At 49.3% G+C, this 26,934-nt stretch overlaps 1 protein-coding gene across 7 annotated transcripts in view; it reads left to right on the top strand.

Annotated features, from left to right (window-relative positions):
* The window catches only part of SLC2A9 (solute carrier family 2 member 9), a 180,648-nt gene that overhangs the window by 130,334 nt on the left and 23,380 nt on the right, over positions 1 to 26,934 (top strand). For all 7 annotated transcript variants that reach the window (XM_053566685.1, XM_053566682.1, XM_053566686.1 and 4 more), the window contains 3 exons: positions 5,877 to 5,987; positions 20,326 to 20,427; positions 23,968 to 24,043. In XM_053566685.1, coding sequence (XP_053422660.1) covers positions 5,877 to 5,987; positions 20,326 to 20,427; positions 23,968 to 24,043 — 289 coding nt within the window. The remainder of the gene's footprint in view (positions 1 to 5,876; positions 5,988 to 20,325; positions 20,428 to 23,967; positions 24,044 to 26,934) is intronic.

Here is a 26,934-nt window from a genome sequence, read left to right on the forward strand (position 1 = left end):
CATCATTTCTTAAAGAACAAACACAGGATCTGCATTGAATGAGGCATTTAGACTGAGAACCAGGACATTTCTTTTCTTTTTTTTTTTTTTTTGAGACAGAGCCTCAAGCTGTCGCCCTGCGTAGAGTGCTGTGGCATCACAGCTCACAGCAACCTCCAACTCCTGGGCTCAAACGATTCTCCTGCTTCCACCTCCCAAGTAGCTGGGACTACAGGCATCCACCACAACGCCCGGCTATTTTTTGGTTGCAGCCGTCATTGTTGTTTGGCAGACCCCAGGCGGGATGCGAACCCGCCAGCTCAGGTATATGTGGCTGGCACCTTAGCCGCTTGAGCCACAGGTGCTGAGCCAGGACATTTCTAAACCAAATTCTCTTTTCCACTAGGGCAAGATGTTTCCATTTGCATTCCCCATATAACTTTATAAGCTCTGCTCAGGCATATCTGTGAGCACCACTGTATACACGTATGACGGGAAAATCCTCTCATCTGCTCCCAAAGCCAGCAGTCGTGAGGTCTCAGCCTCCGAGGAGTCTAACCTCCTCCTGCTGGTTATTTGTTTTCAGTCTTTAAATCAGAAACAATCCTTGCAGCCACGCACACTTCACCAGACACAGAGCAGAGCTCTGGACCAAGAGTCAGAGGCCTGGCCTCCCTTCCCAGTGGGACCACAAAGCTTGCAGTAAATAACCTGGACCAAACATATCTCACCTTGCCTCAACCCCCTCAGCCGTGATAATAAAGTATACATGCCTTTAGCACTTGGTGTGGGCCAGGACCTGTCTTTGTGACTACCCTGTGCGTTAGGCCCCACAGTTAGACACAGAGACTTTGAGACATTTTTCCAAGGTCACACAGTAGACCACAGCCATCTGGCCCCAAAGTCGACCTCAGAGCATCCCCAGGAATGTCCTTTATGCTGCGTTGCTAGGTCATCACTTGGCAACCACCAGGGCAAGTCCTTCTTCTTTTGTTTTACATACAAAAGGACCTACATTGGTTAGTGATGAATGCCACAGTGGGTCCAGGCTCTCCCCACACCTGCTGCCTTGTAATCCAAATTTGTAAGCCCAATGAAGAGAGCTAGCACGATCCAAAAGTTTTACCAGTCCTTGAACTGACTCTCTGCCCCCTTAGTTTAACCAGATACTGTGGAACCTCCATAGCTGGTCACCTCCATACACTGACCGCCACCTTAAGTTGACCTAATTTTCATAGACTGGGTGTGCACCACATGCACGTAGTATCTATATAGCAGGCCTCGTTCCTTATGTTGACCACCTCCGTATGGTGACCAGTTAGTTACAGTCCCTTGGCATGGCCACCTTACCCAGGTTCCACTGTGTTATTTGGGGACATGGTTTGTCATTCAAAACATCTGTAAATACTTCCAGGTGCCTCCTCGTCCATCCCCTAATTCCAGCACCAAACAGTCCTACAGGGAAGGTGGCACTGTCCCATTTTATAGAGGAAGAAACTGTGGCTGGCCGAGGGCCCAACTTGCCCAAGGCCCGGGGGTGCCCCTGTGCTGGAACACACACTCCTGGACTCTTGGCCCCACAGTTAGACACAGAGACTTTGAGACAGGTGTGCTGCCTGGTCAGCCCACCCAGGCGCTCTGCACAACACATCTCAGTGCAGAACTGTCTGCGTGTTCAATTAGAAAATTCATTCATTAGAGGCTGCCCTGTGTGTGTGTGGTGTGCTGCCACAGCCCGGCTCTCCCCACCAGGGGCAGCTGTGACAACTGAAGATGGTGATGACACTGCCCAACAGCTGCTGGGGACAGATCCCCCAGCTGAGAGCCACCGTGGCAGGCAGACCTCACGTGTTTCTCAGTGCACGATGCTAAGGAGCCGACGGATGGTTATTATACGCTTTAGAAATCAGGTGAAAGTCGGATTTAGCCACACTGATTTATTTATTTCTAAGCTCCTTTCCAGGGTTGGACTGTTTTTCCCTCCCCTGTCTCTCACCATAGCTTTCAAATCCCCTTGTCTAAAATTAGACCTGTCGCCTAACATTACTTATTTCAGTCAGCTGCCTCCCTCCCAAGCGGTCTGTCCTCTGCATGAACTGCCTTGTTGCAGGTGACAGTCCCTTGCAGAGTGAGGGAGCCGCTTCCTTCAGAGCCCATCACCCTTTGCTAGGGCAATCACAGCATCTGCCTGCACCCTGCCAGGATGCTGAGGGTTGTGGCGGTACTTTCATCTACCTTGAATTACACTGCCTTCCTCTGGCTTCCTTCCTTCTTGGACACTGAAAGCCAATCAAATGACCCCCCTGGCCTCAGTTTCCGGTCATGGAAGACGGGGATGGTGACACGCAGTTTGCATCCTGCCGTGGGCACTGTGCAGAGTTATGTGGAAGCAGGTCTCACAGGTGGCAGCGACTCGGCTTCCGCGGGTCTCCCCCTGTCTTGCTGTTGTCAGCAAGACTCTCTCTTTTTGTTTTTTCGCCACCCACTCTACATCTATTTCTAACAAGCTTGTGTGTCTTGTGCCTCAACCAAGACTACATGTCAGAAGCAGCACGTTTTGAGAATGTGCAGCATCGAGAGAGGTGGAAGCAATACTAGAAAGAGTCTTGCTGGGCGGCGCCTGTCGCTGAAAGGAGTAGGGCACCAGCCCCATGTGCTGGAGGTGGCAGGTTCAAACCCAGCCCTGGCCAGAAACTACAAAAAAAAAAAAAAAAAAAAAAAGAAGAAGAAAGGAAGGAAGGAAGGAATAGATGTAGAGTAAGAACAAAGAGGCTCAGCATGTGGGCCACGGGTGAGCCACACAGGCCTGGTCACATCCATGCTAGCTGCTCAAAGGTGTCAGACTGCTGCCTGCGTTCATCCACTTGCCGGGTGTCCAAGTGTTACAGAACTCTTGGTGGGTTCCTCTGATCCTTGCCTGAGGAGTCAGTGTGTGAGCCTCCCTCCCTGGCTAGACTCAGTCATCCAGGGCACATGTGCACCTGCGCTGTTCTGTGCCGTAACCCAGTGTCTGGAAGGGCCACAGATACCCCACACCTTCAACACACATCTAAGTGAGAGGGAGGGCAGGAGACAGCAGGGATAGAGAGAAAAAGAGGGAGGGAGAAGACAAGAAAACCGTAGACACATTTGTAGCAAAACATGGTGCTTTATCCCTTTTCTGGCCTGGAACCATAGGAAGGTCCATCTGATTTGTCAAACTGTCATTAGGCATTCTGGAACCTTAGCTATGGTTTTGCATAAAACCTCAAATCACAATTTCAGAAGCATTTATCAATAGCTTATGTTTTGAAAAGATTTTTCTGAAATCACTTCCTAACTCAAAGTTGAAGAATTAGCATGTTCGATTGCCTAGTAACTGTGACCACATCACTGACATGATCAGCTATGCCCTGGGGTCAGGGAGGAGGCTAAGCAGAGACCCTCATGTGGTTGCCCCACCGCTGCGGTCAAGAGCACAAGGCCCAGGCTCAGCTGCCCCTGTGCAATCCACAGCATCAGAGTTTTGATTATGGGCCCTGGCGATTTGCATAACTGGTCTGTGCCTCAGTTTCCCCAGCTGTCTGACAGAATGCATCTGAAGCTCAGCACAGATCAGCCACAGAAGCAGTGTGCCATGATGTGTGCCAGAGGCTGATGTCTCAGACCTGCTCTGAGACCACCAGGGTGGTCCGGCTTTCAACCCAGATCCTCTGACTTCCCAGCCACCTGGCCCTGGGTGTGATGCTTTGCACCTCTGAGCCTTGATCATTCAGGTGTCAGAGTCAAGAGATCGGATCAGAAAGGTGGACTCAGTTGGCTGTGGGCTGGGTCAGTGTGAATTAGTATCTTTATCTATAAGATGAGGAGCGAGACTGGGTGATCCTACCTTCCTAGTAAAGCTTTGAAGAGTGAGCATTTTCTGGCTGTCCTCGAATTTAAGTCCTTACTTTGGATGTTTCTGGATTTTCATGACAAAAGAGTGGAGGGCAGAGAAGGGAGCTGCCTCCACTGAACACCGACAAGGTGCCGGGCATCTAGGCACCACATCCAACTTAATGCTCACATGTGCTTTAAGGGCATGAAGAGAGGCCAGGGGCCATTGAGACCCAAGTCCAAGTTCTCACTTGGTAGCATTGCTGGAAGTCAAACCCTCCCGTCCTCCAATTACCTTCTGTCTGTCCTAAGGATGGCAGCTATCAGAGAAGGGGCTTTAGATTTTCAGTTGCCTGGCCTTGGGGATTCAGTCACAGACTGGCCAGCCCTGGAAATGGCCAGTGAGTGGTCAGGGGCCCTGTGTTGTGGAGTGTAAGGTGTGGTCGGGGTGCAGCTGTACCCACTAAGCGAGGTAGGGAAGGGCAGCTCATCCCTCTGCCTGCACCACCAGGCTGAAGTGAGGTCCAATGAAAAGAAGGGATGACATTTGCCTAGGGGTTTGGATGAGGCCGCGCTGGTGAGGAGCAATGTGGACTTGAAGCCACTGTCTGTAGGATAATATTTAGAAATAAACATATCCTACATCAAGCACACAAAGCGAATTCAGCGTGAGCCCTGGGAGGTCTGGCTGACTTTGCAGCGGTCCATACTAGCCTTTATTCCACTGTTCTACTCCATAGAACAAATACCCTCCTGAGATCATCTCCAGAGGGATATGGACCTGTTCTCACCCACAGGCCTGAGGGCAACAGAAAGGTTTTGGATTATCTGGGCTCAAACCGGGTTCTGCCCCTCACAGCTGTATGGCCCTCCCTGGCTGTGTCTCAGTCTCTTTGTCTGTTAAATGGGGCAATGACATCTACCTCATGGGGTTGGGTGAGGATGAGTGGGAGGGCAGAGTGACTCGCCTGAGGCCCCACAGCTGGTTCCGGATGCACCAGTTCTGCAAACTTCCGATCAGTGACTGTCAGGGGCCCTCAAGTATAAAGTAGGATTTAAATTTAACTTCATGTGGCAGAAACCTCAAGCAAGATAGAGGGCTGGTCTAGCAACTCCAGGGCCACATATCCTGGACAGCTTCAACACATGCCTATCATCCCGGTATAACTCACACCCTGAAGTGTTTATGTTTGGATAATAAACTATAGAATCATTCTAATAGGGAAGGTATTGGCTCCCTCCTTCTAACTTCCTACTCCAGCATCTGAACGGTGGTTTCCATCCCAGGGCAGGGGCATCATGTACAGTTATGCACGTTGTTCACTGTACAACTTTGAGGGGCGTCAGCCACATTGTACCCATTGTAGATGTATTAAGACAGTTTTTCAGTGGATGACAGTAAAGTGTCTTGTGGAGGGCGACCTTTTCTGATTCTCACCATGTAACCGTGAGGGTTAATAGCAATGCTGTCCTGAGTCACCTCGTGTTCCAGAAAGGCTGCAGAAGCTCCGGATATCACCTATAGCACCCTGACAGCAGAAATGAAGAAGGAGAAAAAAACTCAGGAGCACACCTCCTTGATGAAAAACTCCTTTTTAAAAAGGAGACTTCCTGGAAACCCCAACAGTGTTTCTACCTTATTGTCACACGTAGTTGTAAGGAAGGCTGGGAAGTATACAAGCAGCCCTCAGGCTACAAGCAAAATGAACCTAGGGTATCACAGGTTAATGTACCTGTTCTAACTTACATACAAATTACTTCAGAACAAACCTACAGAATTTATCTTGTTTGTAACCCAGGGACTGCCCGTAGTCGTTTAGCCAGGCACGTGTCACTTCTGGTAGTACAGGGTCCTGTTAGTAATGAAGCAGGGACAAAGGTGAAAAAAGGGCAAAGAATGAGCACCCCACCACGTAGCTCCACCTTGTGACTTAGCGGATTTAGCAGCAAAGCTGAGACTACCTTGCTCCGGAGTTTAACGTAGAAAATACATGAAAGCCTCTCACTGACCTTTCTCCCTGTGTCTCTCTTCTGCATTGTAGATCTGGTTTTATACCAACAGCATCTTTGGAAATGCTGGGATTCCTCCGGCAAAGATCCCGTACATCACCTTGAGTACAGGGGGGATTGAGACCCTGGCTGCCGTCTTCTCTGTAAGTGAACCCAAGGTTACACCTGAGAATACTGCGGGGGACTGGACAGTACCACAGGGGCCCCGCAGCCAATGCACATATCTTGAAGGGAGCAGGCCCTTTGTCACTTGGAAGGGTCTAGATCTTGGGGGTTCACAATGCAATTCTTCACTAACGTTCATCTAGAGAAAAAGTCTTCCTATATTTTGTTTCCCTGTAGTCTTCCTTTTTTTTTTGAGACAGAGCCTCAAGCTGTCGCCCTGGGTAGAGCACAGTGGCATCACAGCTCACAGCAACTCCTGGGCTCAAGCGATTCTTCTGCCTCTGCCTCCCAAGTAGCTGGGACAACAGGCGCCCGCCACAACGCCTGGCTATTTTTTGGTTGCAGCCATCATTGCTGTTTGGCAGGCCTGGGGCTGGATGCAAACCCGCCAGCTCAGATGTATGTGGTTGGCGCCTTAGCAGCTTGAGCCACAGGCGCCGAGCCCTTGTTGTCTTGATTTTAATATTAATAACTAGTTCCCTCCTTGAACTCACACCTAGATATAAGTGATACAATATGAACACCCCATGAAAGAGGGTCACATGGTCCCTGGGGATTCAGAGGAGAGAGTCCATGTGAGTCTCAAATCTTTTGCTGTGACTTTTTAAACATTTCGAAACCAATGGCTGTCATCACCCAAATATGCAGGCATTTGCAAGGCAAAGAAAAGGCATTCCAGTCAGTCAGTAACCTTACTAATAAGTGAAAGCGTGCACAAGAAGACAGAAAGCTCATCACTTTTTTTTTTTTTTTTTGCAGTTTTTGGCTGGGGCTGGGTTTGAACCCACCACCTCTGGCATATGGGGCCAGCACCCTACTCCTTTGAGCCACTCCTTTTTAACCTCCAACATGCAAAACAAATATGTGAGGGTGAGGCGAGGTGTGCACCTTCAGAATCAAGCAGAAATCTCCAGGTTCTGGAATCAAACCAATCTGGGTTTAAACCCTGCTCTGGGACTCCGTGACTGTGCTGCGTGGACCAAGACACTCAGCCTCTTGGAGAGTTTCCCTCTCCTTGAGATGCTGGTGCTCCTCCCACTGTGCAGGTGTGTGGCCTGTGCCCCCCAGGTTAGCCACACTGCACAGTCAGGCTCTCCTGCAAATAGCAGGCTGGCAGCAGAGTCACCTTCTTCCACCTTGGCAGAGAGCTCACTTACTCTCACTGGTGCTCACCAGGGGGCACTGACGAGGTCCACACCTGTGCCCGCAGACAGAGGCTGCCCGTGGGGCTCTGACTTGTCAACAGAATGCTTTAGTTTGCTCCCTTCACTCTTTGCTCTTAGCAGGTCTTTCTAACAAGATGCTTTTTAAAAAAATGAATATCATAAAAAATGTAGAGGAGTGATGTTCAGTCTCATCTCCCTTCGCTTCACGGCCTTTTTGTAAGAGGGAAAATATTTCAACGTCTCCCAATCTGGAGGTTTCACAACATTCTTGTTATTCTGCAGTTACAGAGTGTGCCCAGTTTTCATTATTAATTTTATCTTCAATCAGTGGAAGAACGCAGACAGTCTGGGATGAAAACAATAGGGAAATATGGGGTTTCTAATTTTTATTTTTTGTAAACTATTTTATCCTGGTAAGAAATGAATGCCATCTCATGAATTTGTAAAATTCAGAAAAATAGAGAGGAACAAAGCATAAATTACCTACAGTCACACTACTAAGAAGTCTGCCCCCCCTTTGTCCTCCTCCGCAGACATACAGGTGTCACACCATAATACAGTAATTCTATGCTATATGCTGACTCCAGCTTTGTCTTTGTCCACATGATCCTATGTAAGAATGATTTTCCATTTTATTATTGATTACTTAAGTAATTTTTATTGAAGTGTACTATATGTATAGAAACGTGTGTGATCCTTACTCCCTCTGACTTAACACTAGTGGTAAAAGCTGTATTATTCTCCAAAATTTTGCTGTATGGTAACTTCCTGACCCATGGTCTAGCAGGTTAGGGTCATTGAGCATTGGTGCTCAGGACCTGGTCAGCAGAGTCCCGCGGCCGGTTTCTGATCCCAGCTCTGTGCCTTTTTCAGCTGCATGGCTTGAGTAAGTTACCCCACATCTCTGTGACTCAGTTTCCCTATTTCTAAAGGATGTTGTCCCTGCCCCCATAGGCGCAGGCCAAGGGTTAAACAAATGAATATACAGTAAGCAATTCCAGCAGCATCTGACAAGCGAGTGTTCACGGTTCTTGTCCGATTCAGGTAGGTTCCCAAAATGTATCATTCTAAATAAGGCTGTGATGAACATCCTTACAGAGATCAGAGTTTCATGTGGACCCTTGATGTCTTTTGACAGTTCGGGACCCAAAAAAGGGACTTACCCAGGGTCACAGCATCAGTTACATCAGACCTGAGGGAGTAGGGAGAGGTAACCTTGTGGGGACCCTGCTGTCCCCCCCAGGACGCTGAAGTGGCCCACAGAGGGTCTCATGAGCTCTCACACCCTAACAGTCCAGTGACTGCCCTCCCTTGAATGAGGGGCACACAGAAGGAGTGGGGACATCCATCCTTGGTCTCCCTGGCTCCAGAAGCTCTCCCTCAGGTCCCCACTCTCTTTAAAGCTGAAATATGTAACGATGTATTCCTGGGACAGGAGGGTAAATGACTTTGTCCTCCTGTGAAAGAGTGAGAGGACCTTTGTAAAGCCAGAGTCGTCGCTTCTGCAGGGAGCTCCCGCCGCCTGTAAGCAGGGGCCATGGAGGGTCATGGGCATCCTGACAATGGCCAGTTCAGTATGCTGCCCTGCAGGCGAGCTCTGGCCAACTCCTCATGGTCAGGCTGTTGCCCTGGGCTGGGCTCAGGGAGGGTCATTGCCATGGTGCCTGCCTGCAGGAGCTTGCTGTTCAGGGGAGGGGACTTTGAGCTAAGGTGGGATGACATCTTGCTCAGAGGTGCAGGGACCTCTGCAGGCCCTGAGCAGGAAGGGATGGCCTCTGAGCTTTGGTGTTAGACTCACCACTTCATGCATTATTCATTCTACAAACACGGAAGGCAAACTCACGCAGTGCCAGTGGTCACTGGGGAACTGGGCATGATTTAGAGAGAAAGGCAGACCCGGAAACAGACAATCACCACCTGCAGCTCTGAGGCGAGCTCTCCCCTACAGGAAGGATTCCTCAAGGAAGGGACCAGGGAGTCAAGACCTGAAGGCCCAGCAGTTTTCAGTGCAGGAAAGAGAAGCCCCGAGCAGCCGGTTCTCCTTTCATCTTCTAAAAGATCCAGAGATACAAGAATAGATATGGAACAGTCCACTAGAGACAGTTTATTTTATTTATTTATTTTTATATATTGTGAAATATTTATTTCTAATTATAAATAAATTAAATTTTGTTCTTGAAGCATGGTGTAGTAAGGGTAACTGTCTTAATATAACAACAGTCAACTGCATAGCTACATTTTGCGACAGTACAAGTAAAAAAGCCAACGTCAGTGCAAAGGTTGAGATCGCAACTTTCTCACCAGAAATTCTCAGGGCAGTCTTTGCAAGAGCACAACGAAGATCATCTTCCACAACAAGTCTACTTCTGTATTTAGACTTGATAACCAGCGAGCTGGAAAACCCTGTCTCACAAAGATAGGTTGTTGGAAATGGAAGAAGGCGGCACAACACAGTCTCAGACAGAACAGGATATGACTGCAGACACTTGATCCAGAATTTTGTAACTGGCATTGTAGAGAAATCAGTTCTCGCTGCATCTCTGTTGATAAATTCAATGAACTCCTCTTGTGCTGTCTCAGGAACATCTTCAACTTTGACTGTGAATGGGCTTCTGGCAAGTGCAAATGGGGTGTCAGGTAGATTTGGGAAGTACGATGCAATTTCATCTGCAAGCATGTGCAAGTGTTACTTCACAGAAATTATCATCGTAATCTTTTTGTCTGGTTCGATGTCATGTTCCTCAAACAGTTTTTAAAATGGTAGCATTTATCCTAAACTCTGGAAAACCATGAGACTAAATTCAGCATGAAGCTGGGAGCACGGGATGGATCCTGGGGAGAAAGAACTATGGCTTTAGGACCAGGCAACTCCGAATTCAAATTCTGATCACCTGCGTAGCAGCTGAGTGGTCTTGGGAACATTGCCCGGTGTCTCTGAATTTATTTTCTCATCTGTAAAATGCACATGATCATGCCCACTCATGGTAGACAAAGCAATGGCTCCCCACAATGCCCACATTCTTCTTCCTGGAAGCCATGAATGTAAGCTCTGACAATTAAGTTCATGCACTTATGTTGGCAGCACCTTACAAACAACTCGGTAAAGTTTCATACTTTTAGTGTCTCCGTGTGTCACAGCTGTGCTCAGGGTCCCACGTGGCAGTGTCTTGTTGAATGGTGTTCATTATTGTTGTGTGATTTTGTGTGCTATTGCAAGAATGCCGGAGCTTGAATTAGAGCAATGAACGAACATTGCATTTCTTGTTACATTTGGCAAGAGTGAAAATGAAATCAGGAACGTGTTAGTCCAAGTTTATGGGGATAATGCCATGAAGAAAATGGCCACATACGAATGGACTTAGCATTTACGGAGGGGAGAGAAAGCATCACAGGTAGCCAGGAAAGAGGAGAATTGATAAAAAACATTGCAAACATTTGTCAAGTTGTGCATCAGAATGGTTGGCCGTGAGAAGCACAGCAGACCAAGTAACCGCTGATAGAGAAACAGGAAAATCTTAACTGAAAATCTTGGAAGGAGAATGGTATCACACCAGCTCGCATGGCACCATCTGTGAGGGAGTTTTTAGCCAGCAAACAGATAACTGTCTCCCTACTCACCTGATTGGGCCCCCAGTGACTTTTCTTTACCTGAAGATAAAGGAAATACTGAAAGAAAGACACTTTGATGACATTCAGGACATCAAGAGAAATATGATGACAGCTCTGATGGCCACTTCAGAAAAAGAGTTCCCAAATTGCTCTGAAGGGTGAGCTAGGCACCAGTTTCATTGCGTGGCTTCCTAAGGGGAGTACTTCGAAGGTGACCATAGTGATACTCAGCACTGAGGTATGGAGCCCTGCTTCTAGGAGGAGGTCATGAACTTAATTGTCAGACCTTGTGTGTCACCTTACTTGGCAAAAAGGAACTGTGCGGGTGTGATTATTCTGGGATAGATGGTCCTCGTTGACCCAGGGCTCAATGTCACCACAGGGTCCTGATAAGTGAGAGGGAGGCAGGAGAGTGAAAGTTGGAGACGGGGAAGTGATGATGGGAGCAGAGACAGAAGTGGCATTGTGGCTGGCCTTAAAGACGGGGGGTCACAAGCCAAGGAGTGCAGGTGCCTCTGGAAGCTGGGAAAGGCAAGGAAACAGATCCTCCCCTGGAGCCTCCAACAAGCACAGCCCTCAGAAGCTGGTAAACTTTGCACTGTGGAACCCATTTTAGACTTCTGTTCTCTAAAACTGTAAGGCATCTGTGTTGCTTTAAGCAACTGAGTTTGTAGTACTTTTATTACAGCAGCAATAAAATACAGCCCCTTACAGAACTGTCATGGAAACAGCATTCAAAGTGGGGGAAAGCACCCCCATTCCTAGACAGAGAGTCATTAGACAGTAAACCCCTGGCCCTTTCCAAAGATTTGATTACCTTGTCTCCAAATATACACACACACACTATTTCATCCAACTTTTTGAAGTAACTGCCTGTCCAAAAGGACTTTCCAGTTCTTTTTTTTCTTTTTTTTTTCATTCTTCTTGTAAGATTTTGACAGTCCATTAAAATGACTCTGGGGCCTAATAAAATTGAGATAGGAAAGACATTTTTGCTCATTTGATCTGTAATTGATTTTGGCTCAGGGCATCACTCACCAGCTGGGGCAGCTGTAAATAATTGCTGTCTTGCGGAAACAGCTGGTTTTCTGAATTGCTTTTCTTGGCACAGTATTAACTTTCTGATGGGTGAATTTCCAGTGAGCACCACGCTTGAGGCCGAGCATCACTGCCGTGGGGGTTGGGGGCTTTGTCGGGTAGGGGGCTCATCCTGTCCAGAAGCAGACTCTGCCCTTTTTCAAATCAGGGGTCAGAACGGACAGTAAGTTACTCTTACTCATTGCATTGAGTTTTTGTAATTGCCAGGAAGGGGAAAGTGCAACAGGGTTGACGCAATTAGCAAAAAAACTCCTGCCAATTTCTGCTGCCTGCAGTCCTTGCTTCCCAACAAACCCCTCGTGTTCAGAATCAAAGACTTTAGAGCAGGGGTCCTCAAACTGCGGCCCATGGGCCACACGAAGCCGTGTGAATTGTATTTGTTCTTGTTTTGTTTTTTACTTCAAAATAAGATATGTGCGGTGTGCATAGGAATTTGTTCATAGTTTCTTTTTTTTTAAACTATAGTCCGGCCTCCAACAGTCTGAGGGACAGTGAATTGGCCCCCTGTTTAAAAAGTTTGAGGACACCTGCTTTAGAGTTTAGCGCTGAATCTCAGGACACCAAACAGAGTGTGTGTGAGAGGAGGAGGTGGCAGAGGAGACACAGCAGAAAAGTGGGCGTTCAGGCCTGTGACCTGCTAGCTGGGTGGCTTGGGGATAGCTACTTAACTTCTCTGATTTTCATTTTTCTCTCAGGAAAAGTGGGGATAATAACAGATCCATACCTGAGCAGATATTGTCATTAGAATTATACAGTAGTAATTTATAGTGCTGGGAGTAGAGCAGATACTCAATAAATGTTCATTATTGTCATATATTTAATTATCTCCCCCCAATTTTTATGAAGCCCCCAGTTCCTCAGAAGATGACATGGTTTAGAAATGGGGCCATCACAGCTGTACTTAGTTAAGCTAAGATGAGGTTGTACCAGAATAGTGAGGGCCCCTAAGCCAATATGACTATCCTTACAAAAAGGGGAAATCTGGACACAGGTGCACATATAGTAAGCACACATGTTAATGCTGCAGTTATGCAGCCAGAGGCCGTGCAACCCCAGAAACTAGAAGGGGGCCTGGAACAGCTCCTCCCCAGATCCTCCTGAGGGACAGTGTCCCTCTGACACCGGGTGTCACCCCAGCCCCCAGAGCTGTCTAAGCTGCTTGGTCTGTGGTGCTCTGCTGTGGCGACCAGAGAAAGCTGATGTAACGACCATTGATCGTTAACATCCCTGAAGAGAAGCAAGCACAGAAAATGCTGAGACATCCTGCTGCCTCCCAAAGGGTAGAAGGGGCCGGGGCCGGGGTGTTCATTCCTTCAGTATTCAGCCAGCGCTTTGCTGGTCACTGCTCTGTGCCAGGCCCAGGTGTGCAGGACACAGCAGTGGACAGAGCAGATGAAGGCCCCGTCCTGAGAGCAGCTGCTCCTCCTGGAGGGACGGTGTGCCAGGTGAGTCGTGGTTCAGTATTTCAGAGGGAGAAGGGTGCTGAGAGAGCAGCAGAGCCCAGACAGGTGCTTGACAGCCAGGGCAGGTTGTGATGTGAAATATTGTGGTCAGCCGCAGGTGAGGCTCAGATGTCTGGGGAGGAGCATTCCAGGCAGAGGCAGCTGCTAGAAGGAAGAGGGGGACAGTGACTGTGAGTGACATGAAGGCAGGGTCATGCAGGGGCAGGGAGGGGATGCAGGGCGGGCGGGCCACCTCACAGATGCAACTTCCCCTGGAAGGACAGAGCCAGCCAAAACGTCCCTGTGGAAAGGGAGCTGGGAACCAGCCTGGCCTCATTCTCTTCATTCCACCCTGTTTTCTTACTGCCAATTTCTGATTTCTGCTGGAACCACCTGGAGGGCAGACAGCAGGGAGCCTGTTGACTTGGCCCTAAGCATCCCCCTCCAGGACACGAGCAGGAAGCCGAGCACACCTGGAAAAATGGACAGGGATGTCCAGGAGGAGGACCATGCTGGCCAGGACACCAGGGAGGCCACAGGACTGCAGGGATGCAAATGCACCTTGCAAATACTCTCTCCCATCCTGTAGGCTGTCCCCTCACCCTCTTGACTGTTTTCTTTGCTGTGAACAAGCTTTTAAGTGGCCATTGGAGGTGTAGAAAGCAGAGTTCAAATGGATCCTTCTGGCTGTTGTAAGGAAAACAGACACAGGCAGCGGGGGTGAGACAAGAAGCAGGAGTTGTCAGGAGGCTTGGAGGGAGGCTGGTCTTCCCTGCGAATCAGCAGACTGAAATTGCTCTAAAACTGCCATCAGAAGGGCTGCCGTGTAACAGTTGGGGTACCTGTCTTTGTTCCTTATCACGTAGAAGACATCATAACAGTTAATCCCCTTCGACCAGTGCCTCTTTGTCATTGGTAAATAACATTCTGTGGCATTTCTATGGACCACAGACTACTCCCCCACATCTGCTAAAATAATAGACCAAGTTCATGGCTATTTAGCGCAGAGAGGGGCTACATTAAGCAAAAACAGGACCAGATTTCTCCCTTGGCCTCCAACCCAAACTCCCTGGGGGCAGGACTGGATGCCAGGCTTCCCCAAGCTGGGCTGTTCAGTGCTTATTCCAGAAGCGCTAATGGGACTTCAGGTAGATAAGGACACGCTTTTGGTTTTGAGGGCTCCATCCTTCACAAAGGGAGCCCCAGGGTTCCCAGTGGGAGAAGTGCTCCCCAACTCTGAGTGACAGCTTCAATCACATGGCTTCATTTCCCAGCTTGGCCAAGGACATTGCACAGGTGAGGCCCTAAAAAGCCATCATAGCTGCTCAACAGAATCAAGCTCAACTACAGCCATTTGAGGAGCTCACTCTGGCTAGCTGAAGAGGGACCTCTTTGCCTCTGGCTGGGATCCCCGCATGAATAGTCCCCACTGGATGTCCTGAAGGAGTCAGAGTTCCCATCGGCATCTTCTCTGGAGCCTCAGGGCCTCTGCACACAGGCAGCTGGTGGGACCCACCTGCTCACAAGCATCAGGTCAAGCCAGGCAGGGACTGAGCTTATACTCAGCAGAAGAATCAGAAATAGGGCCCAGCCTGGAGTTGGGCAGAGAGAATGGGGCATCTACTACAATCAAGAGCCACACCTCTACGCAGACCGGCCAGGCTCTGGTCCCTGAGGCGGTCAGTGGCTCCTGCCAAGCAGGGATCATGGTGTGCAGTTCACACAGAGATACAGAGATGGAGACTGTAACACAAGCAAAGACTGATGTATAACACGCATGTAAGGCGATATATATAAAATAACATAAGAGCACGTTGTCAGACTCAGAAGCTTTGATTAAGCTAAATTTTCAGTAAGTGAAATTTTAGGCTATGCTTTGCTTCCCTCCAGTCCTTCTTTTTAAAAATGTTTGTTAATAGTAATAGTTGGGGTACCTGTCTTTGTTTTTCATCACTCAGTAGACAATATAACAGGCTCTGAGCTCCATTAGATGTTCGTTCTTTCTGTATGTTTGCTGGGGATGCAGCAAAAAAGCTCCACAAGCTGAGTGGCTCCAACCACAGAAAACAGTCACCCCACACTCCGAGGCCAGAGTCAGAGGTCAAAGTGCGGCGAGATTAATGTCTTCCGAGGCTGTGAGGGAGAATGTTCCAGTCCTCTCTCCTAACTCCTAGGGATTTACTGGAAACCTTTGGTGCCCTTGGTTTGCAGAAACATCCCCAGATCTCTGCTGCCATCCTCACAGCCCTCTGGGTGTTGGGTCTGTCTCTGTCCAAGCCTCCTCTTTTAGATGGTGACAGTTGTTATGCCTTAGGGCCTAACCCAGTGATGCCATTTTACCTCGACTGCCTAAAAATAAAGACCCTATTTTCAAATAAGGTTGCATTCTTAGGTCCTGGGGGATCTCAATATTTCCTTTGGGGGGAAGATGCTGTTCAACTCATTAAAGTCCCCAAGTTGAAGGACTCTGGTCTCTGCCTTCTCTGTGCCCCAGCACCAGGGCCTGGCCCATTGGAGGCTCTTGGTGATCATAGGCAGCTCACACAAATGCAGGAAGAAAACCTTTGGGACTGTGTGTGCACATATTTGTCATATATATAATATATATACGCACTATATATATATATATATGCAGTTGTTATTGTTGATAAATTTACATGTGCATTTGTCTCAGGACAATGGTTTGACCCCCAACCTAGGAAGGTGGGCAGCAAGGAACACAGTGCTGGAGAAATAAAGAGACTTTCCACCAAACTCATAGCATAAAGCCTGGAAGCCTGAATGGTACACACTGCTTCACATACCAAGTGACAGCCCGAAACAATGCAGTCTTGTTCCGCTTCTCAGGAGTCTTTTATGGGGTACAGCAACAGAGTAAATATGCAAGAATGCACAGCAGTGAAAGATAAAAGAAAGGGGAGCTCAAGGCCTCCAGGAAGCAGTTCCAGTAAACAGGAACACAGAGTAATGAAACATCTGAAATGGCCAGATACCATATACAGGGAGAAGAGAAGAGGGGGGAGTTTTGTTCTTTCGTGCTATCTTAACTTCCCTAATTTAAACTACTGATCAAGAATCTAAAGCTCTTAGCCTGTCTACACTACTGAATCCCCACGCAGGGATAGCCATGTAGACATTACCCTGACTGGGCACTTAACCTGAGTTGGAAAGTCCGAGGAATTCAGCCTGCCTGCCTCCCACACAGTGGGGAGAGGAAATGGAGCACAGGACTCTGGAGCTAGGCCACCCAGACTTAAATCCTGTCTCTGCCCCTGGGTCATCTTAGCCAGGTGCTAACCCTCTCTGAGCCTCAAGTTCTGGAGGTTATAGTGGGTGGTAATACCCGTGGAAATGTTATCAGCCCTAAATCACTAATCTATGTGAAGCAGCCCAGCACCCCCATGAGTGCTGTCATGGTGCTCACTGCACAGTGTCCAGCAGCAGGGAATTGGCATAAGGAGAGCCAGGCAGGGGGACAGAACAGAACAGAGTCCAGAAAACAAAATCCGCCCGAGTAACTCAATGGAGAAAGGCGAGTCTTTTCAACAAATGGTGCCATAAAAAGGACCTTATCCATGTGGAAACAATGAATGGAAACCCTACCATACCACACAAAAAATTAACTCAAAATGGACCATGTCTCTAAATGTAAAAGCTAAAATTATGAAGCTTCTAGAAGAGAACACTGGAGAAAGTTGAGATACAAAAGTGTAAGTCATTTTTAAATGATGCATTGGATTTCATCAAAACTTGAAAATGTGGCTATTTAAAAGACATTGTTGGTTCAGTGCCTGTGGCTCAAGTGGCTAAGGCGTCAGCCACATACACCTGAGCTGGAGGGTTCGAATCCAGGCCAGGCCTGCCAAACAACAATGACGACCACAACCAAAAAATAGCCAGGTGTTGTGGCGGGTGCCTGTGGTTTACTTGGGAGGTGGAGGCAGGAGAATCACTTAAGCCCAGGAGTTGGAGGTTGCTGTGAGCTGTGATGCCACGGCACTCTACCCAGGGTGACAGCTTGAGGCTCTGTCTAAAAAAAAAAAAAAACAATAAAAGACATTGTTAAGGCAGTGAAAAAGTAAGCCACAGCCTGGGAGACTTAATCATAAAACACACATCTGACAGAAGAATTGAATTCAGAATACAAAAAAGACTCTTAGAATTTAAGAATACCAACCACTCAACTGAAAAGTGAGCAAAATATTTGAGCAGATGCTTTGTCAAAGAAGATATCCCAAAGATCAAAAAATACATGCAAAGGTAATCAGCATTAATGTTCAGGGAAATGAAAATTAAAACCCACAGAGATACCTTTATTCACGGTAAAGATGAAAAATATAAGTGGACGATAATACCAAGTGTTGCCAAAGAAGTGGAGCAACTGGACCTCTGATGTGCCACTGGTAGGAAACCCAAAATGGCCCAAGGGCACTGGAAAGTATGTTAGCTGTCTCCTTGAAGGTTTTTACCCATACAACCCAGCCATTCCACTTATCAGTATTTACAGAGGAATCAACACGCTTATCTCCACACAGATTCAGATACCAGTGTTCATAACAGCTTTATTTATCAGACCCTAAACTGGAAACAACCCACATTCAGCAACAGGTGAATGAGGAACAAACTGGTATATCCACGCAGTGGAGGAACAAACTGGTATATCCACGCAATGGAAGAACAAACTGTGGTATATCCACGCAGTGGAGGAACAAACTGTGGTATATCCATGCAGTGGAGGAACAAACTGTGGTATATCTACGCAGTGGAATTCTGCTGGGCCATAAGAGGGAACTGTCAATACGCACAGATCTCAAGACACCATCGTGAGCAGCAAGAAGCCCCACAAGTGACACATCTAACCCAGTGCTGGGACACAGATCAGTGGTTGTCTGGGGCCACAGGCGTTTTTTTTTTTTTTTTTTTTTGGACTGAGAGAAATGTTCAATATCTTAATTATAGTTATATGGCATATAAAGTTGTCTAAATATGTCATCAAACAGTACAATTAAAATGGGTATGTTTTATTGAAAGAAAACTATACTTCAATAATGCTGTTTTTTAAAATCTTATCCAGAATTTCTGTTGGGCAAATCCTTAGGAGTGGAATGTCTGGGTTGTGTGAGGTCCCAGCACTGTGGGAGGGAGGTGGCTGCTTGGCAGTGAGTGACCCTGTGGCTCAGGAGTCCCATGAGGGAGGGCTCTTAGGAGCATCTCAGTGTGACAGTCCGCCCCCCGCTGGCATCAGGAGCCTTCGGTCTGCGTCCCTCCTGAGCTAATGTCTTCACTAATGATTTCAAGGCTGAGTGGGAACACCACAGCTCACACTCATCCCCTCTGACAGGCCACACTTTAATGACTCTTAGAGGAAGAAGGACTGAGCCCTGCCACAGACTGAGTCTCCCCCTGGGGTGAGGAGACTGTTTTTGTGCCGTCTCTTTCAAAGCTATTTCCTTGTTGTCTTCCAGGACCACCTGTAGAGATCATTTCCGAATCAGGGAGAATGTTTCCAACTTCACATTGGCTCAGGATACGGGTTTATCTCGAGAACTTAGAAAAATAAAAAACAAAGCCAGTTCTTTCCCCACCACCCTCCAAAGCACTTGAATGTTGGCATCACAGGGTTTGTGTTAAAACTGTAGATTTTGGTAGATTTACCAAAAACACCTCAGAACACTCAAGTCAGCAGTCCATGTGGTGCCGGGGACCTGGCTCCTTTGCAGAGAGACGGGGCAGAATTGCAACTGTTCACCCCTGCAGTCCTGCTTTCGAGCCACCACCTGAAGTTGGCAGGAAGGAGTCCCCTCAGCCCTTGGCAGTGTCACTGCTCCCCTTGTCTAAGTCAGATGGACCTTTTGATAAGGTCTTTCCAGCCTCCAGGCCTTTGCTGCTACTGATCTCTCTGCCTGAGAAGCTCCCCACATCTCCAGCTGTTCTCACCCCTTCTGGGTAGATTTGCCTGACTGGCCAATTGAGCAAAACCATGGATTTTGATTCGGACACTCTTGGTTCAATTTCTGGCCCTCTGGCCCTTACTGACAGTGTGATACCTGCTGAGTTAACTCACCTCTCTGGTCCTCACTGGTCTCTTTGTGAAATGGTAGAATGGCAGGGAGGAGAGGCAGCTGACCTGATCACTATACCTGATGTGTGTGTTGCAAGCAGTCCCCAGGTTAACCTGCCCACCCCTCCAGACATCCTTGCCAGAGGGCATTCTGCTTCCCCTGTCACAGGCAAAGACCCTGGAGCTTTGGGAGGTGAAGTCACTTGCCAGAGTTTGCACATCTGGAAAGTGGTAGCACTGGGAATATAAACCCATGTCTGCCCATCTCGGACGCTTGGCTACAATCACTACCATTTCAGATCACTGGCATTTAAAGGAGCTCAAGGAGCTTTACCCAGGTGCGAGGTGGACAAAGGGGCCAGCAGAGGCAAGTCAGTGGCAGCCTCAGGCTGAGGGAATCTGGGTCAAAGGATGTGCGTTCAAGGGCTGGACCAAGTGGCTCCAAGCATCATAGCCCAGAATGAAACAGAGTCCCAGACAGAGGCAGGATGGGAAACACGCAGCCTTCTGCAACCAGTCCTGCCCCTGCAGTCGGCCATGGGTGTCTGCCCCATAGCATTACCTAGAGGCAAGAGGAAGAATTGCCCTCGGAGGCAGGCTGGCCCTTAAGCTGGGGGAGGACGGTGCTGCCCACACTCATCCGGCTCCTCCTTCCATCCTCCCTGGCAGGGGAATCCACCCTAACAAGGAAGGTGGCAGGGAAGAGGGTGCAGTGACACAGTCGGTCCCCAGGGTCATTACTTTCTCCCCTCTCTTTCTTCTTTCTCTTAAAGAGCATCACTCCATGGACTGTGGCCCTGGAGACAGTGACCTGGCTGGCCCAGTGCCACAGCCAGCCTTGAACCCTCCGGCCCTGCTGCTGGTTTCCAGGGCCAAGTTCCCCAGACATATTCTGCAAAACATAGAATAACATCTCTCTCTGTCTCTTCCTCTGGCCTAGGGCTTGGTCATTGAGCGCCTGGGACGAAGACCCCTCCTCATTGGTGGCTTTGGGCTGATGGCCATCTTCTTTGGGACTCTGACCATCACGCTGATACTGCAGGTGAGAGGATGTGCCTGTCACACCTTGAGAGCGGTCAGCACAGAGCTGGATTCATCCCTTTGGGGTCTTTAGTTTATGGATTCATACAGTCCACAGACAGCTCTGGATACAGCTCCCCGGGAGCACCTCTGCTCTGGAGCTGCTGGGAACCTTTGGGGAAGAGGGTTTGGAGGTGGATCCATGAACTGGGGGACCAGAGACCTGACTCCTGGCCCTGTCACTGCCCCTGGTGAGCTGGGTCATCTTGGTCGAGATGCGTCCTCTCTCTGAGCCTCAGTTTGCACATCTGTGGATAGAGGCTCTTGTACGAGAGGATCCCAAGATGCCCTTCCTAGCTCAGGGGCCGGCACTGCACACCAGGCGTGTTCCTTGCCAGCGGGGCCCGAGAGCCAGACCACTTGTTTACATCCCAGCTTTTCCTTACTTGCCATGCAACTTTTGGCAAGTCACCCTCTCCGCTTCCCTCAGGGTCCCAGCTCTAAAATGACACAGCTATCCCTACATCCAGTGGTGCTCTGAAGAAAAGCACTGGCAACCCTTGGCAAAGCTCTCAGCAAACGTGTGTTCATAGGAAGGGCAGCAATACACTTCATCCTCACAACACTGGTGTCTTTTTCCCTTTATGGAGATGAGGAAACTGAGGCAGGAGCATACCATGACAATTAAATTTGTGAACTTACCACCATGCGCTTACATTGGCAGCACCGTGCAAACAGCTCTGTGAGACTTCATGACCTTGGTCTTCAGGGTCTCACAGCTGTGTTCTTGTTGACATGTGGCAGTGCCTTGCTGAGTGGTGTTCATTACAGTTGTGTGTTTTTATGTGCCATTGTGAGAATGTCAGGGCTTGAATTGGAACAACAAACAAATGTTAATTTTTTTGTTAAACTTGGCAAGAGTGGAAGTAAAATCAGAAACACGTTAGTCCAAGTTCATGGGGATAAGGCCATAAAGAAAACGGCAGTGTACAAATGGATTAAACGTTTTTCTGAAGGGAGAGAAAGGGTCACTGATGTAGAGAGGACAGGGTGGCCCATACCAAGCAGCACTGATGAAAACATTGCAAACAGTTGTCAGAGGGTGTGTTAAAATCGTCAGCTAACTCTGAGAAGCATAGCAGACCAAGGAAACATCAACAGAGAAGCAGTAAATCTTTTTTTTTTTTTTTATTAAATCATAGCTGTGTACATTAATGCAATCATGGGGTACAATGTGCTGGTTTTACATACTATTTGAAATATTTTCATCAAACTTGTTAACATAGCCTTCGCGGCATCTTCTTAATTATTGTGTGAATACATTTATATTCTACATTTGGTAAATTTCACATGTGAAACGGTAAATCTTAACTGATAATCTCGGCATGAGAAAGGCGTGTGCAAAGAGGGCGATTGCATCACGACAGTACAGCGGCTCACACAGCACTGTCTGTGAGGGAGTTTTTAGCCAGCAAACGAATAACTGTATTGGAACACCCTTCCCTATCTGGTTCCCTGAGCTGGCTCCCAATGACTTTGTTCTTTACCTGAAGATAAAGAGAATACTGAAAGGAAAACATTTTGATGACATTCAGGACATCAAAGGTAATATGATGACAGCTCCAATGGTTATTCCAGAGAAAGAGTCCCAAAATTGCTTTGAATTGTGGACAAGGCCCTGGTGGGGGGCATAGCTGCCCAAGGGGAGTACTTCGAAGGTGACCGTGTGATATTCAACACTGTGGCATGTAGCAATTTTTCTAGGATGAGTTCAAGAACTTAATTGTCATATCTTGTAAATAATTCAGCTTCCCACAGTGACACGGGTAGAAGACAGCAGAGCTGGGATCAAGTCCCAGGTTCATGGGGCTCTGCCCTCAGCGGGGCAGCTGCCTTCACTATTTCCTCGGCGTCTCAGCAGGTTGTGACACAGAAGGGAGCACGAAGTAAGGCTGCAACAATCAACAGTCTCTGCATTAAAAAAAAAAAAATTAACCTTAAAACTGACAGTCGCACCTGCTGACCATCTGCCACCTATTTCAATGCCCCAGACATTTCTAGAACGAGGCAACCTTAGTGTGGTGGTGTCCCATGGGGAAGAGCGTTTCCTTCAAAGAGGTGGTGCTGGGGGCTTGCTGACTGGCAGGAGGTGGGACCTCTCCCTCGGGGACCATGTGCTTTCCCCTGGCAGGCCTGAGCCCGGTGGCTTTGCAGTCGCCTTGGACCTCTGGAGTTTTGAGGAAGGCAGCTGGGTGACGTCAGGGGTGTTGTCTTTCTGCTACTTGTGTCAGATGTTTGCAAGGGCTGCCCAGATCTCACAGACCCTGTCTGAGCCCCACTTCACAGAGCGTCAGAGCATTGCCCTGCTGCCTGGCTGCCCTCGCCTCCCATGGTACCTCCACAGCCTACAGCCGGGCAGCTCACCGGGTGCCCGGCTGTCTCCTCTCTGGCACCCTGTCTCTTCTCCTTTGCTTGGCTAGCTTCTCCTCTCTTTCTGGATTCAGGAGGCTTTCACACCCTCCGACACCTCTTCCTCTGGGAAGCCTTCCTTGCCTGGAAGTCTCAGTGAAGTGCCGTCTCTGTGTTCCCATGAACCCCAGGGTGATGATGACAGAGCATTGGGGCTCACTGTCACCTCATCACTCTCTCTCCACAGATAGCGAGTTGTGGGGGGCAGGGGTCTCTCCTGTACTGTAACTGCAGGCCCACCTCCCCACCCAGGGCATGGTCAGGAGGAACTCAGAACAGCCAGCTGAGTGGGCGGGCGGGTGTGTGACCTGGTACAGAAGCCAGCCGCTCTGTGGCCACAGAGCTCTCCCAATCCCAGAGACTCCGGAGCCAGAGCTGATGGGCCTTCCTTGCCTTCCTGTCCACCTGCCCTCCACTCTGAACTGTCTTAGCTCCCCGGCAGCATCTCTCTCGTGCCGCTGTACCCTTGTCCTTGTGGGATCCTCTCTTGGAACCACTTCCCTTCCTTTCCCCTCTGGCTGAGTCAGTGCCCTAGCCACCCCACCCAGACAAGTGGCGGCCCCTCCAGACACATTCTGTGAAATCTCATACCCTGTGAGATGGCAGGGTACAATAGGGCACTTTATAGAGTAAGACTAATAGTGAAGAAAAATGTTTTTTTTTTTTTTTTGCAGTTTTTGGCCGGGGCTGGGTTTGAACCCGCCACCTCCGGCATATGGGGCCAGCGCCGTACTGTTAAGCCATAGGCGCCACCCAGAAAAAAGTTTTTAAACATGATAATGTCTGTAGAAACTTCTCATACTGCCCACTTTAAGCACTTGATTGCTGTGAGTTACCCACTTACTCAGCACTTCCTATAGGCTGGGGCTTCTCTGAACTCTCCACGACACGTCTGTGAGTGGATGTTACAGACGCTGAGGCTGGGGCTGAGGTGTAAAGTGACCTGTCCAAGGTCAGGAAGATGGAGGGAGGAGGAACAGGGTGGGAATCCAGCTCCTCCCCTCCCCCTGCTGTGCTAAGGCGCCTCCCATCCCACAGGGTATTCATTTCACGTGGCCGCCGCCTCACCACCCTCATCCCTGTTCTCTTGCAGGACCAAGCACCCTGGGTCCCTTATCTGAGTATCCTGTGCATTCTGGCCATCATTGCTTCCTTCTGCATCGGGCCAGGTAAGGTGGACTCCTTCCTCACCGCCCCCACTGGGGCTTCCGGCACCCTCAAGTTGGGGGACTCTTCTTGTACAAAGGGGGATTTGCAGAGCCCAGAGAGAAGGAAAGCCTCACAGGGGTCCACGCTGCCCCTGTGCTGACTGCCATCTTTCCACCCTGCAGATGACAGGTGACAGGTGATATGCTCACCCAGAGGTGGGTGGATGAGAACTTGACAACACAGCAATGACCATTCACACCTGGGAGGGCCATGAGGGCATTGGGCTGGTTTGTGATGAATCAAAGCTCTTCAAGCTCAGCCTGTGCCTGTGGGGCAGGTACGGCTGGTGTGAGAGGGACATCATTGATTGCGTGGTGTCCTCAGCTAAGAACTTGACCTATGTGAACTCAGGCTCAGGACAGTTCCAGAGAAGGCAGAGATGAGAAGTGATCTGAATGAGTAAGCAGGTCATGGAGCTGCCTGAGGCCAGCCCAGGCCCCTGACTGCCACCTTACATAGCACCTGTGTGAATGTGGGGCCTCAGTTTACCCAGGGCTCACTTCTAGCCCCAGCTCTGTATTTTCTAGCCATGGGTAAGTGGGAAAGACTCTCCTCCTCTTGGGCCTTGGTTTCCCCATCTGCAAAATGGCAAGGGTGGAATGAGACTGAGGGCCCTGACTCTGTGCCTGTGGCCAGCAAGGGCCACCATCAGAGGCCTAAGTGGCATTGAGGCGGTGTGCTCAGGGCAGGGCCTGCTGTGTGCCCTACACGTGAGGGTGTTCATGGCTCTTTGTTTTTAGTTCCTCTGCTGTTTATTTTCCTCTCAGTGAAAGTAACACTGAGTTTCCATCAGAACAAGTGGAACCAAACTTCTGTCTCTCTCTTTGCATTGCTGATCCCATGGGCTGTCACATCCTAGCTTCTGTCACATTTGTGGTGAATGACAAGCATTTGTCCCCATCCAGATAGCAGAGTGTTACAGTGGGAGAGCAGAGTGGGCTGTGAATGAGTAGGGAGGCCGTCACACACACACATGCACACACATGCACGCACGCCATGCTGTGAGGATGCTCAGAATGGCACAGAAAGAAGGTGCCTTACAGGCAGGGAAGTGAGTTTGCAGTAGGCTGGACAGCAGCTGGTGCTGCAGTGAGCAGGGGATGCTGGGAGCGGGCGTGAACAGTCCCACGGCGTCTGCATCACCACTCACAGGGCAGCATTCGCACCAGTGCCCCACACTGTCCAGCTTGCCCCAATGCCAGCCTGGGGCGCAGTGGAGTAAACCCAGGCAGGGGCAATCTGTGCTCTTCCGGGGCTTGTCATGGGTGTGGTGCCCCCTCTGGAATGGCCCTGCTCAGCAAGGCCTCGCCTGACAATCTAAAATCAACACACACACACCCATTCACACACACCCATTTACAAATATACACATATATACACATACACACACTCATACACACACATACGCACATACACACACACTCATACGCACACATACACACACACTCATACGCACACATACGCACACATACACACACACTCATACGCACACATACGCACATATACACACACACTCATACACACACATACGCACTCATACACACGTGCACACATACCCTCTATCTCGTCACCTTTCATGGCACAGCCCTCTGGCTCCTCTATTTCCTGCTTGTTTGTTTAATGCAAATTCGGGGAGACTTTTTCTGTAAAGGTCCAGTGATGTACGTTTTTTCTTACAGGCCACACATTCTCTGTCACACTGCTTACCTCTGCCGTGGCAGGGTGAACACAGCTGCAGACAACGAGTAAATAAACCAACAGTGTGTGATTTCAGGGCCTCCCTGGATGACATGTGCGCTGCACCTCAGTGAACAGGCAGCCTCTGTGCCTGCCTGTCCACACACACTAGCTGCCTACACACAGGCCTGAGGTGCTCTACTGACCGAGCCCCAGAGCTCTGCCTCCCTGTGTCCTGGGCCCTCGCCCTTCCTGCGATGGCGTCGGTTCCAATCCCAGTGTTGGCCAGCTGGCTCCCTGTGAGGGCGGAGCGAGCTGCTTTTCCAGGGCTTCAATGCTGAGCTCCTGGCAGTGTCTGGGGGACGCCCTACAGGGAAGGCCACTGGCACCTCCCAACCCCAGGGTAGCTGTCAGCCCCCACCCCTGTGTTCGCCTGGCTGCTGGGCCTCACTGGCTGGCCGTGAACAACCCTAGCCACAAGGATGCCTTGGGTTAAGAAACATCACTTAAACTCACATTGACAGCCCAGAGAAAGACCCCAGGAAGATTGCCTGTCTGAGGGAGGCTGCCATGGACTGTGAGGCCATCTTGCACCCTCCTAAGTGGGCGGGGACTGGCAGATCCCAAGAGGAGCCACAGGGGCCAGGGCAGCAAGCAGACGTGCCAGGGATTGGCTGAGAGACCCCTCCGGGGCTGCTCCCCCTGATTAAATGAGAGGGATGCTTCTCCCAGAGAAGCCAGAATTTGGCATGAGGCAGCTTCTGTGAGAAGTAGATCAATTTGAGAAGACTTGACAGGGAGTCAGAATAAGGTAGAGGGAAGGAAAGATAACAGGAGGGCATTTCCTGCTTCTGTTTCATTTGTGTTCCTGACCCCAAAGCTGGGGCAGAGAATTCTAATAAATGAGGCATGAGGAAAGAGCTTTACCTTTGAAAAAACAAAGATCAGCACCAAGGTATGTCAATTCCAGTTTGAAACATCTTACCATGTCCTGACTCTGTGGCTGGCAGCAGGCTAAGCCCTCTGAGGGGAGTTTACACACAGGTGAGGAGGACGGAGGCAAAAAAGATGGGGCTGGTCACTGCAATTACAAAGGTGCAAATTAGGGTCTGCGTGCTCCAGAGGATGGAGCCGTCCTGACAGGGACACACCCCGTGCTCGCTTAGCACATGCC

The sequence above is a fragment of the Nycticebus coucang genome, chromosome 17 (genome assembly GCF_027406575.1).
Source record: "Nycticebus coucang isolate mNycCou1 chromosome 17, mNycCou1.pri, whole genome shotgun sequence".
NCBI lineage: Eukaryota > Metazoa > Chordata > Mammalia > Primates > Lorisidae > Nycticebus > Nycticebus coucang.